Source organism: Trypanosoma rangeli, assembly GCF_003719475.1.
Source record: "Trypanosoma rangeli strain AM80 chromosome Unknown Tra_15.4_contig_00483, whole genome shotgun sequence".
Lineage (NCBI taxonomy): Eukaryota > Euglenozoa > Kinetoplastea > Trypanosomatida > Trypanosomatidae > Trypanosoma > Trypanosoma rangeli.
Window position 1 is genome coordinate 1 of NW_021706229.1, and position 11,551 is coordinate 11,551.

Here is an 11,551-nt window from a genome sequence, read left to right on the forward strand (position 1 = left end):
GCTGGTGGCTTTGGCTCTGCAGCGACACAGCAGCTCCAGCTGGTGGGTTTGGCTCTGCAGCGAACACTGCAGCTCCAGCTGGTGGCTTTGGCTCTGCAGCGACCACAGCGGCTCCAGCTGGTGGCTTTGGCTCTGCAGCGAACACTGCAGCTCCAGCTGGTGGCTTTGGCTCTGCAGCGAATACTGCAGCTCCAGCTGCAGCTTTGAGTAGTGAGGCTGCTGTCTCCGTACGCAAGCCTGCTGCAGATGAGCTAAAGGGAAAGACGCTGTCATCCATCTTGGCTGAGGTTGATAAGAACTTTGCGAAGGATTATCGTGACTTTCAGAAACTATCGCAGCATATGCTTCTCCGTGACCGACAAATTATTGATCGCGGTAATGAGATATTAGCTTACATTTCCCATTTGGACGCTGCTATCACCACCGCGGAGGCATCGAAGCAAACGCTGACGGAGCTGAAGAGCAAACAGGGGGCTATTGCCGAGATGATGCAGCGTGTGGAGGATGCTGTGCAGCCCGTTTACGCCAAGGCGCAGCCAAATTTTACAAAGTTGGACGAGCAGCGTGAGGCGACCTACGCGGCGGTTATTAACCTGTTTGACGAGGTAGAAGCATTCAGGCTGCGGCTGTCGCAAAGTGTGGGACAACACAATCGTTCCCTCCGTCATCTGCGGGAGTGTGATGACTTGGAGAGGATGGCAGGGCTTGTGGACTGCCAACTAAGTGCGCTGGGGCAGTGCTCCTTGAAGGCAGAAGAATTAGAGTCAGAGCTTGATTTGCTTCTGGGAAGAGCGCCCACCATGTAACCACAACGGTGCCACATAAACAAGATGGCACACGGTTCTGATTGCATCCCCTCTCTTTGTATCCTCCTCTTAACTTGTGCCTTACGCCCCGGATATGTGTATACTTGCTGGGCATGAGGAGAAGTTTGGACATCCAGCGCAACGAAGCGCGGAGAGTAAAATAAACAACGTTTTCCCTTTCTTTCTTTCTCTCTCTCTCTCCCCCCTTTTCCTTTGCACGGATATGTGCCGATCAAGGGAACTGGCACGGATTCTTGAGTCTGCACTGGGTGACGGGAGTTGGAGTTGGGGGCACCGGTGTGGCCAGTGAGCTTTGGCCTCTGCTGCCGGTGGGGACGAGGGAAGCGAAAAAGAGACCGTATGATGAGGAACAGGAGATGATGACAAACTGTCAGGGTTTTGCGGACGACGTGCGGCGCGCCAGTGAAAAAAGCGTGCGCCCACAGAACTTTGAATATTCAAATAACGATAGAGAGAGCGAGCAGGTAAGGAGAGGAAGAGAGAAACAAACAAACAAACCAACAAACACAGCAAGATGGTAGGAGCAGAGGTGCGGCTACAAGGATGGAACACTTAAAGGCACGTGCTAATCAACGAACTTGCAGTGCCCCCTCTTTTTTTTTTTTTCTGCGGCCGCTGTTGTTGTTCTTCTTGTTCACTTCCCTTCAGGCCCTTTCCCACGTCTCTTCCCCTCTGCGTGGCTGCTTTCGTCTTTTGCGCTCGCCACTGCCAGCTGTTTTTTTTTTGGTTGGGCTTCCGCTGCGTTTCTGTTATTCTTGTTGCGCCGTCGTTGGGTTCTCCCTGGTTTTGCGAACGCTCGGAGAACGAAGGAAAGAAGGAATAATTAGGTGGAGCAATCAAGAAAGAAATAGCAGCGTGCCCTTTGGAGTTTTACAAGCGCATATCTTTCAAAGTCAATTAATAATACAAATGAAGTTTTTGGCATTTGGTGCAGCTGCTTTACTGGGCGCGGCGCTTCAGTCCTACACCGCAACACCGACTCGTGTGGCGCAGTGTGCAAAAGAAAGCGCGTTTGAGACAAAATTTAGGCCATATGTACTCGGTGAGGTCATCAACCTCGCGGAGGACGTCGCCATCTTTCGCTTCCTCCTACCAAAGCCAGACATGGAGTTTGATCTTGTGCCCTGCAGTACGCTTCAGGCCTGCCATAAACAAGGCGCTAATATTGTAGACCAGCCGATGCGTTTCTACACTCCCATTACCCGTAATGGAACCAAGGGCTACTTTGACTTATTGGTCAGAAAACAGATGCATGGTCGCTTTACCGAATTTCTTTTTTCAATGAATGTCGGCGACAACCTCCTCTTCCGCGTTGTGCAGTACAAGCTAAGATACAAGAAGAATGCATGGGAAAAAGTTGGGATGATTGGTGGGGGTACAGGCATATGCCCACTGCTACAGTTTTTGAACGCCTCACTGGATACTCCTGGTGACACAACACAACTCTCATTGTTGTTTGCCAATAGGTCTGAGAACAGAATACTGCTCAAGGGCCTGCTTGACAAGTTGGCTCGGGAAAACTCTCACCGCCTCAAGGTGCACTATACTGTTGATGCACTGCAAGACAGTGATGCTGCATACACAGGTTACATTGGACACATCACAGAAGAAATGTTGCGGCAGACGATGCCGGAGCCGTCATTGAAGAATCTTCTGCTTGTGTGCGGCCCCGATGGAATGATGGCTAAACTTGCAGGTTTGCCACCGGCAGTGCTAAAAGCCATGAGTGGTGGGCTGGCGTACCAGCCGACAGGGACAGTGCTGAGCAACCTGGCAGATGTGGAGGGCATCCTCGGTAGGATGGGTTACACAAAAGACATGGTGTACCGCTTCTAGCCGCAGAGCCAAAGTGACAAGGGCGGCACCGTAGCGCTTGGGTAAGTTGAAATGTTTATATGTGCTTGCAGAAATCAATGATGTGAGGAGGAGGTATGAAAGCAAAATGAAAAACATAAGATAAGACGGAATATGAAGAAGGAAGTCAAAATGACTCGAATATCAGTGATTGGACGGAGGGATACCGTTATTGTTAGTAACCGCTTTTTTTTGCTTCTGATTTGCGGTATGTGCATTAAAACGTGCGCCTCATGTGACCCCCGCAGAAGATGGGAATACGGACATGGCGGGATATTTGGACTGCAGCGGCGGGGTGTGTGGGTGATAGTGAGAGGGGGTGCGATTGATGTTTTCACCCAAACCCACAGCTGTCTTTTTCGTGGATTATATGCAAGCGGGTACGCCTCCCTCCACCCCCTGCTTCGCAAAACTGTTTCGGCCCGCAGTCTCTTCCACCGGCATTGCCATAAACCTCGAATTGGGAGATGCGAGGAGGCCACCGTGTGAGGACGTGCGTTCCCACTTTTACGAGCGAAGCAACAATGCCACGGCGTGCATTGCTCCCATCACGGGAGTAAAAAAAATTATAACGACTTATCTGGGTCTCCGAGGGTAAGGGGAGAAAAGAGACTTTTACCTTTCCATTATGACGGACCCCTGAAAAGATGGACCGCCTCATTAGGCGGGCCAGACGGCCTCAGAAGGAATACGTATTGTCCAAGAATATAACTTGCATGTTGTCGTGCTCTTCTACACCATTAGGACAGAGACGTCATCTTTCATGCGCCGTCTCTACTTTTACACTTCGCGGATCCACTCACACTCGGTGGTCCGACCAGTAGTCGTTCCGTCGCTTATGTTTTATCCTTTTTTCATCCTCTTTTCGCCGTTGCCTCCTCTACCATTATGATGTACCGCTGATCCGGTAGGCTGAGAGGTGAATGCGATGGCTTTATGTGTGTTCGTGTGAGGGGAGGGGGCACGGAAGGTGAAGAGAAAGAGGAACATGTGTATACTTATAATACACACATACGTCTACGGGAATGACCTAGGTGCGGAAGGCCGTGGTGTCATAAGCCATGCATCTAATGAAAGAAGATGACTAGAAAAAATGGGGAGAAGAAAACAGTGAAGCTAAAGGCGAGAACCCATTGCATTGATGCACTCATTCGATTGTCTCAACATTAATTTTTATTAGTTACTTTGGTTGCTGTTGTGGTTGCTTCTTCTTTTTGTGTTGCATTGGTGGTGAAAAGGGGTGAAAAGGGGTAAAGTGGAAAGTTGCGTGTATTTATTGTGAAAGAGAGGTAGGAAGGAAAAGCAAAAAAAAAGAAAAAAAACATGTGGTGGTGGTGGTGGTGGTGGTGGTGAAATAAAAGGGCGAGGCTTAGGTATAGATAGTGTAAGGGAAGATTGTTTTATATTTGTTCTTGTGGAAGCCTGTGGCATGAATGCACAACCGAACGGGGGGGGGGGACCGTTGATGAAGGTACGCCTTGGCTAACCACACTATTTCTTTCTCGCCCACGATTATTACTATTATTATTATTATTGTTATTTTTGTGCGTAAATACATGTGGCGTTGGAGGGATACGAGTGTAGTACCGTCCTCTAATCTTGAATCTCCTACTACTACTGCTGCTGACGCCCTCCACGTGGAAAGGGGGTCTGGCTTTTACGGGCCCTTGCGGACTGCCGTCCGGTGAATTTCCAACGAGCTTAGTCGTAATGAATTGTGCTGCATGACTATTTTTCTTTTTCTTTTTGCGTTTGATGTTGCCTTTTCCGCTTTATTTGTTGCAGGGCAATAAGATTTTTTGTTGGGGTACTTTGTGTGTGCCAAGCCAAATTGCAACTCCCTCTTCATTGTTGTGCCCTTCCTGTTTTGTGGGAATGCACCTCACAACGTGTCCCACAGGCGCGTATTCTGTAGTGTTTTTACAGATGCCCATTTTGTTCCTTTCTTCTTTACTGCCAATCTTTTGACTGAGTAGGAAACGGCTGTTAGAATCCACATGGGGCAGGAGAAGTCGGCATCACCGCATGGTAGAGAGGTCTCAGTGGAATGCCGCAGTCCTCTGCACACCCGGGAGAAACGCCAACCTTCGTCAACGGCAAGCCGTGCGTTTTTCCTTCACGCATCTCTGGCAGGCATGTTTGGGGCACTGTCCGCCGTGGTGGGAAAACTTGCCGTGACGGAGAGTGGCGGGAAGTCACCAATTACAGCTGTCGCATCATTTTCCGTCTGGGCGAACTTGAACCACGCAGACTCGTGGTGGGCCCACGTGGCGCTGCTTGGCATTCGGGGACTGTTGTTTGCCTCAAATATATTTTTCACGGCACAGATGTGGCGCTGGTACCTTAAGGCGCTGTCTTGTGGCCCCACACCGGTCTGCCAGATATTGAACACTGGGACAAACTTTGCGGTGAGTGCCCTTCTTGGCTTTGTTGTCTTCCACGAAGAGATAACTGCGATGTGGGCGGTAGGTGCCCTTCTCGTTGTTGCCGGGCTCGCGGTGATAGTGTCGGACGCAAGGGTCTCTGCGCAGTGAGGCGAGGAAGGAGCTGTGGGGGAAGGAGATACGGTCGAGTTGCGGCGGCCGACTGACCAACATCTTTCATTATTATTTTGACGTCGCTTTGTTTCTTTTTCTTTTGCATCCGATGACGTTTTTTTTGTTTTGCTTTTTTGCTTTGCCTCGGGCCCGGACGACGCGGGAGCATTGACAACGCGAAGCAGCTCAGAGCCGGACGCAGAAGAGGAAAGCCAACCATGCCGTCGAACACTAGAGGGGCCTCAAGGTCGCGCTCCAAGACACCGCACCGCACCACATCAAACGCACGTGGCGGGGCCGCGACGCGCAAACAGCTCTCTCCACTTAACCCTCCAACGATGGGGTATGAGTGGGGCGGCCCAGTGGGCGCGCTAGCCATGATATTGTTCCTCCCGCTTCTTGTACTCAGCCTAAACACACTGTGTGGGGAGAAACAGTGCACGGTTAATGGCGTTTATAAACTTCATACGGAACTCATGAAGACTGTTAGGACGTCTCTTTCTCATCTTCCTGTTGCACTTGGGCTTGAATTGGCGTGGATGCTGCTGCATGCACTGCTCTACGTTGCTCCTTTTGGAGCGCGGGTGAAGGGGACGAAGCTGCGTAACGGGGAAACCCTCGTGTACAACATGAATGCTGTACATGCGTTTCTTTTAACCCACCTTGTTGTGGGTGTCCTTCACTACCAGGGCATTGTTCGTCTGGCGGTTCTGGCGGAGATGTTTGTGTCGCTTATGATTGCCTCAATTATAATCTCCACGACCATGAGTATTGTGCTCTACACCGCATCCTTTCGGGCATCGACTGTGTTGCTTTCTGAGGGAGGCAACACGGGGAGTCACGTATACGACTTTTGGATGGGGCACGAACTTAACCCTCGAACTGGTTCACTTGACTGGAAATTGATGTGTGAACTTCGCCCAGGTCTTATTGGGTGGAGTCTTCTGAATTGGGCCTTTGTAGCCAAATCTGTGGAAGCTGGCACGTGCACTCCCAGCATCGTTGTCATAGCCCTGATGGAGTCGCTTTACGTCTTTGATGGACTTTTACTCGAGGCGGGGAACCTGACAATGATGGATATTGTGCACGACGGGTTTGGCTTCATGTTGTGCTTTGGCGATCTCACGTGGGTGCCATTTACCTACACGCTCAAAACCAAGTTCTTGGCGTATCACCCTGTGAAGCTGAGCTACGGGTATATGGCATGCGTCTGTCTGGTGGCTGTGGTCGGCTACGTCATCTTTCGTGGGTCAAACTCTCAGAAGAATAAGTTTCGTCAGAACCCGCGTGACAAGGCGGTGTCAAAGGTGAAGGTGATGAGGACCGCGCGCGGGAAGTCGCTCATTATCTCTGGCTATTGGGGCATATGTCGCCACCCCAACTACGTGGGGGACTGGCTAATGACTCTTTCCTGGTCTGCGCTGACGGGCACGATGGCACTTTTGCCGTATTATCAGCCGGTGTACTTCGCCGTTCTTCTCATGCACCGCCAATTGCGGGATGAGCGTCAGATGGCTGAAAAGTACGGTGAGGCGGACTGGAAAAAGTTCTGCAGTATTGTCCGATATCGTCTCATTCCGTATGTTTACTGATTTTGCGTATGTGCTAGACGCCAACCTGCGTGCGGAGGCACACGCACGCGCCGCCATAACGGTTAGGGGAGTGGTGGACAGGCAAACGAGAGTAAATGGAGGGCGGTAAATGAAAATATGAAAAAAGCAACAGCAACGTAAAAAAGATGTGCACTGTTCTTTGCCAAAGATATGCTGCGATTGGTTGGATGGCCGGTGGCGGGATTACAGCGGTGCCTCAAATTACTTCGATATGTACTTTCTTGCTTTTTTTTTACACGGTGACTCTCAGCTTTCACGCTCAGCTCTCAGTGCGTTTTGTGCGTGTGGACTAGCGGGGTAGATGGAGGCTAAGGGGGGAGTAGAGTTTTTCCTGTACCTCTTTTTTTTTTTTTGGGACTGCTTGTGCACCTACAGGGATATGTTTATGCAACACGCTGTACAGGTGCAACGGCCGCAGGGTTTTTTGTAAGATTTTATCTGAGCAACGCCAAGGCCCCTGCCTCTTTGCCTCAGAGGAAGCTGTTAGAAGAAAGCAGTAAACACATATGAACTCTGAACAGGCGGAAGTTTTGTTTTCTTGCATACCATCTATGAATGATACATTTTTTATTTTTTCCTCCTTGCATGCGGGCTCTTTTTGGCCCTTTCTCTGAAGCGGGGAGAGGGAGAAGGATGACATGGATTAGGTTGGAGGCGGCAAACGGTCTGAGGGTCATGGCGCCGTCGTTCAGCCCACCACCCCGTATAGAAGGGATCGACAAGTTGTTTGACTACCCTGTCCACGCACGCTCTTTCCACTGCTTTCGTAGCTGCACCGTGCCTCTGGCGAAGGGTGCCGACAGTGACGGTGGTCTGTGTTTCATGGAGGAGGTTCTTGTGCTGGTGCAGCGCGAGAAGGTGGGTGGGAAGCTGGACGAGGTGACCATAGCCGTGGGTGGCCCGGCCGCCTCACGAGAGGAGTTGATGGTTGTGCTCGATTACGCCCTAGAGACCATTCGACGCACAAACTACAGTGGCACACGCCTTATTTTTGATGCGCTCTGCACGTCAGCGAATTGGGCTCTCACCGCGGCAGATGAGACGATGGAGTACGACGGCCTGCCAACCGCGCATGCGTCACGCTGGGAGGAACGACGTGTGAGCGATTGGCGTGCCTCAGAAGAGATGCCTTCCACGAAGGCGCGGTGTGCGGCGATGCACCCCTCTGCATTTTTGCGACGCAAGGCGTTGCTTTTTTTTGTTGCTCAGGACGTTGTTCCCATTAGTCTTCTCTATTGCCGGGTGTCTGGTGTGAAGTCACACGGATGCGTTGCCAGCGTTGCCGGAAACTCACATAATGGTTACAAGGACCTTCAATCACTTGAAGCCGCTGCCGCGCATGCTTGCAAGTGTCTGGTAGACGTCATTGACCGCACACTTGCGGCAGCCTTCGAGGTGAAGGAGGGTACCACGCGGCGTCACTCGCTCTGGAGTGAGAAGTTTGAACAGCTTCCATTCGTTGCAGTATTTTCTACGGGTGGCCTCCTCTGTGCCTCGCCTTCGTTTTTTAAACTAATGGACCATTGTGGTAGACTTTTGATTGGGGCGGTGGCGGTTGACCAGTTGAGTCGTTGGCCCACCGAGGATCGTCCATGCGAGCAGGTTCCACTGGTGCACGTATCTGAGCTCTTGCTGAAATGCGGGAAGGACGAGGTGGTGCTGCACCTCCTCTTTCTGGGCGTCGGCAACGCCGTGTGCTGTGTGTTTGCCTTCCGTACGGCGGGAGAGGGAACATTGTGGGATGCCGCGAGAATCCTGCAGTTTGTAAACGAGCACCTTAGGACATCGCGGACCGCACTAACGCTGGATGCGGGGGAAGATAAGAGCGGTGCAGAGCACACGTGGAAAGAAGCAGCGCAAGAGTTCGCCCCGCACCTGTTACTGTGCACGGCATCGATTTACCCTACACCGTGGTTTCATAGCCTTCTCTACGAAATGAATAGACTAGAAGAGGAAACACCCAAAACGGTTCTTCTGGGTAAAAACGGCACACCCAGTGAAGGTTTGCCATCGAGGCTGCAGGGGTCTTGCGACTGCTTTTCGCTGTTTGGGCGACGTGGAAAGAAGGCGGCATCCTCCTCCACTTCTTTTGTGTGGCACAGAGACACCGTTGACCTTCCTCTGGATGTGGCATGGTGTGTTGCCTCCAGCCACGTTGTCAAGGCGGAGGCAAATGCCTGCAACAAGGGTAGTGAATTGGGACATTATGCCCTTTTTTCGATTCTCTCCAGCGGCACTGAGAATGCGGGGGAGACAGGACGCTACTGCGTCGGCCGGTTTTACCACTGCTGGCGCAGCACATTCAGTCTAAATCTCGTGAGCTGCACTGAGGGCAGCAACAGCAGCCACAGTCACTACACCCGTGAGGCGGACCCAACAAAGTTCCTGCAGGGATTTTCGTCTATTGGGGCGGGCCCCCGTGCACCGGCTTCGTTTGAAGTGCGAGATGGAGGTGGTGGATTGTTTCACCGAGGTCCTCGGTTGGAGGCCCGCGACGGGGACGACGCACCCGTGTTCGCGTCTCACATGATGACCTTTCCGTACTCGTTGCTCTTCGAGGAGGATGAGGCCGAGGAAGGCCCACAGGCAGACGATGTGCATGGGGCGCCACACATGACAGTCTTCTACACTAGGGCGACTCACAAGGTGAAGGGGGTTGCATGCGAGGCGGTGCTGCAGGAGATGCTGCTGATGGAAGGAGATTTGACGGGCTGCGAGGGGGAATTGGTGGCGACCCTGCTACGGCAGCAGCGATCAAAGCCAATCAGCGAAGCCTTTTCATCTTGCCACGAGGCTGCACACCGCGTCCTCGAGGATGTTTGGCGCGCCTCAAATGCATAGGTGAGTAATGACACCGAAGAGGATGAGAAGAGTGGCTGTTACCCATAGATAGTGGAATTATGTGTTGTGGCATTGTTGTCGTTGCTGTCAATGGAGCGAGCACATACGCACTATTTTTTTTTGGTTTTTTTTTTGAGGTTATTAAAATTTGTTTCCGTCTCTTCCTTTGGCGCATTTTCTTCCTTGTGCTACACCAACTCACACGGGCACGCGCAACCTTGGACTGCCACACCTGCGGTGTACTAGTAGATGGAGGCAGCAGCATGGGGTGAGGAGCCGGCGGTGGTGCTTGACAATGGGAGCGGAAACATCAAGTGCGGCTTCGCTTGGGAGGAGGTCCCGCGATGCGTGTTCCCAAGTGTCGTTGGAGCCCCAACGAGGAACAGGAGCAACAACCCACGCGTATATGTGGGGGACGAAGCCTTGCAGGAGAAGGGACTGTGTTATTTTTATCCAATTGAGCACGGCATTGTTCTTGACTGGGATCAGATGGAGCGTGTCTGGCGACATGCGTATGAGCAGCTGCGTGTGCCGGCGGAGCGCCAGGCCGTGCTGTTGACGGAGGCGCCGCTGAATCCTACCGCCAACCGTGAGAAGATGGCGGAGGTTCTCTTTGAGTCCTTTGGCGTGCCGGCGCTTCACGTGCAAATTCAGGCAGTGCTCACGCTGTACTCCGCTGGCCGCACCGACGGGCTTGTATTGGACAGCGGCGACGGTGTAACGCACCTCGTGCCCATATTTGAAGGTCAGACGATGCCGCAATCGGTGCGCCGACTGGAACTTGCTGGTCGTGATCTGACAGAGTGGATGATGGAGCTACTTAGCGACGAGCTTGGCCGCCCCTTCACGACCTCCACCGACCGTGAGGTGGTGCGGCAAGTGAAGGAGCGTCTCTGCTACATATCGTTTTCCTTAGAAGAGGAACTAGCGGCGGCAGAGGCGGAGGCCGGCGACGAGTGTGGAAAAAAAGGTGAACCGTTCACGCTACCAGATGGTGAGGTGATTCATGTTGGCCGCTCGCGGTTTTGTTGCCCTGAACTTCTCTTCAACCCGGCATTGGCTGAGAGGCCGTATGAGGGCATTCCATGCACCATAATGAATTGTGTCAACTCCTGCCCTATCGATTTGCGCCGCCGGCTTCTTGGCAGTGTCGTTCTGTCCGGCGGCAACACGATGTTTAAAGGAATGCAGCAGCGCTTGCAGTCAGAGCTGGCAGCCTTGGCAAACAAACGTGCGGCCGAAGACGTCCGCGTGGTGGCGGCGAACGAGCGAAAGTTTAGTGTGTGGATAGGCGCTGCAATTCTCGCCAGCTTGACCTCTTTTGCCTCAGAGTGGGTGACGAAGGCGGAGTACGACGAACAGGGGGCCGCCATTCTCCACAGGCGGTGCGACTCCCTCACCTTCGTGTCTAGGTAGTGTCCACTCTTCTTTATATTGCATTTTATCTATTCTTTATTATTATTTTTTGTTTTGAGGCCTGAGTGTTTATCGTGGTTTAAGCGTCAGTATTTCGGTGCGTGGGCCGCCGGTGTTTTTTGCTGCTAGGTTGCACCTGTGAGCCATTTTTCCTCCGTTGGGGTGTCCTTTCATCTTTTGGATTTGTGTTTAACGGTGATTGTGTATGTACGTGGCGCTTGCCGTACTTTGGGTATTGCTTGTGTGTTGGCTCTTGCTTCTCTCTCTGTGTGCTGCTGGCGGCAAGGAAGGAGGCGGCGCCGCGTGTGGCGCGATGCGCGGCACCTCCCCGGCTTTGTCGTGTGACTCTGCGGAGGACATCTATAACCTGCTGTGTGCCGTGCAGGCGCAGGCAAATGCGGATGAGGAGAGGTGAAGACACGGCGACTTTGCATCACCAACTATGAACGCGAGACAGACCGGG

The 11,551-nt window shown here is 52.4% G+C and overlaps 6 protein-coding genes and 1 pseudogene across 6 annotated transcripts, besides 6 other annotated features; all 7 read left to right on the plus strand.

Moving 5' to 3' along the window:
• On the plus strand, positions 1–806 carry TraAM80_08923 (uncharacterized protein; the record flags this gene model as incomplete). Its single annotated transcript, XM_029385638.1, has 1 exon — positions 1–806. A coding segment is annotated over one exon (806 nt), but the record flags the coding sequence as incomplete, so codon positions are not given.
• A 173-nt stretch (positions 807–979) lies between these two features.
• Positions 980–1,007: a microsatellite.
• A 302-nt stretch (positions 1,008–1,309) lies between these two features.
• Positions 1,310–1,334: a microsatellite.
• A 402-nt stretch (positions 1,335–1,736) lies between these two features.
• Positions 1,737–2,663, plus strand: TraAM80_08924 (cytochrome-B5 reductase; the record flags this gene model as incomplete). Its single annotated transcript, XM_029385639.1, has 1 exon — positions 1,737–2,663. One exon carries the CDS (start codon positions 1,737–1,739, stop codon positions 2,661–2,663), a length of 927 nt encoding a protein of 308 aa, XP_029234503.1.
• Positions 2,664–3,979: 1,316 nt separating this feature from the next.
• Positions 3,980–4,006: a sequence feature (A-rich).
• Positions 4,007–4,033: a microsatellite.
• Positions 4,034–4,192: 159 nt separating this feature from the next.
• Positions 4,193–4,225: a microsatellite.
• A 187-nt stretch (positions 4,226–4,412) lies between these two features.
• Positions 4,413–4,449: a microsatellite.
• A 229-nt stretch (positions 4,450–4,678) lies between these two features.
• TraAM80_08925 (uncharacterized protein) lies at positions 4,679–5,215 on the plus strand (the record flags this gene model as incomplete). The annotated part of the gene is made up of 1 exon (XM_029385640.1): positions 4,679–5,215. One exon carries the CDS (start codon positions 4,679–4,681, stop codon positions 5,213–5,215), a length of 537 nt encoding a protein of 178 aa, XP_029234504.1.
• Positions 5,216–5,436: 221 nt separating this feature from the next.
• On the plus strand, positions 5,437–6,810 carry TraAM80_08926 (putative C-14 sterol reductase; the record flags this gene model as incomplete). The annotated part of the gene is made up of 1 exon (XM_029385641.1): positions 5,437–6,810. The coding sequence occupies one exon, from the start codon at positions 5,437–5,439 to the stop codon at positions 6,808–6,810; it is 1,374 nt and encodes a 457-aa protein (XP_029234505.1).
• A 654-nt stretch (positions 6,811–7,464) lies between these two features.
• Positions 7,465–9,672, plus strand: TraAM80_08927 (uncharacterized protein; the record flags this gene model as incomplete). Its single annotated transcript, XM_029385642.1, has 1 exon — positions 7,465–9,672. The coding sequence occupies one exon, from the start codon at positions 7,465–7,467 to the stop codon at positions 9,670–9,672; it is 2,208 nt and encodes a 735-aa protein (XP_029234506.1).
• A 249-nt stretch (positions 9,673–9,921) lies between these two features.
• TraAM80_08928 (putative actin 2) lies at positions 9,922–11,088 on the plus strand (the record flags this gene model as incomplete). The annotated part of the gene is made up of 1 exon (XM_029385643.1): positions 9,922–11,088. The coding sequence occupies one exon, from the start codon at positions 9,922–9,924 to the stop codon at positions 11,086–11,088; it is 1,167 nt and encodes a 388-aa protein (XP_029234507.1).
• Positions 11,089–11,400: 312 nt separating this feature from the next.
• On the plus strand, positions 11,401–11,550 carry TraAM80_08929 (hypothetical protein; annotated as a pseudogene).
• Position 11,551: the final 1 nt, after the last annotated feature.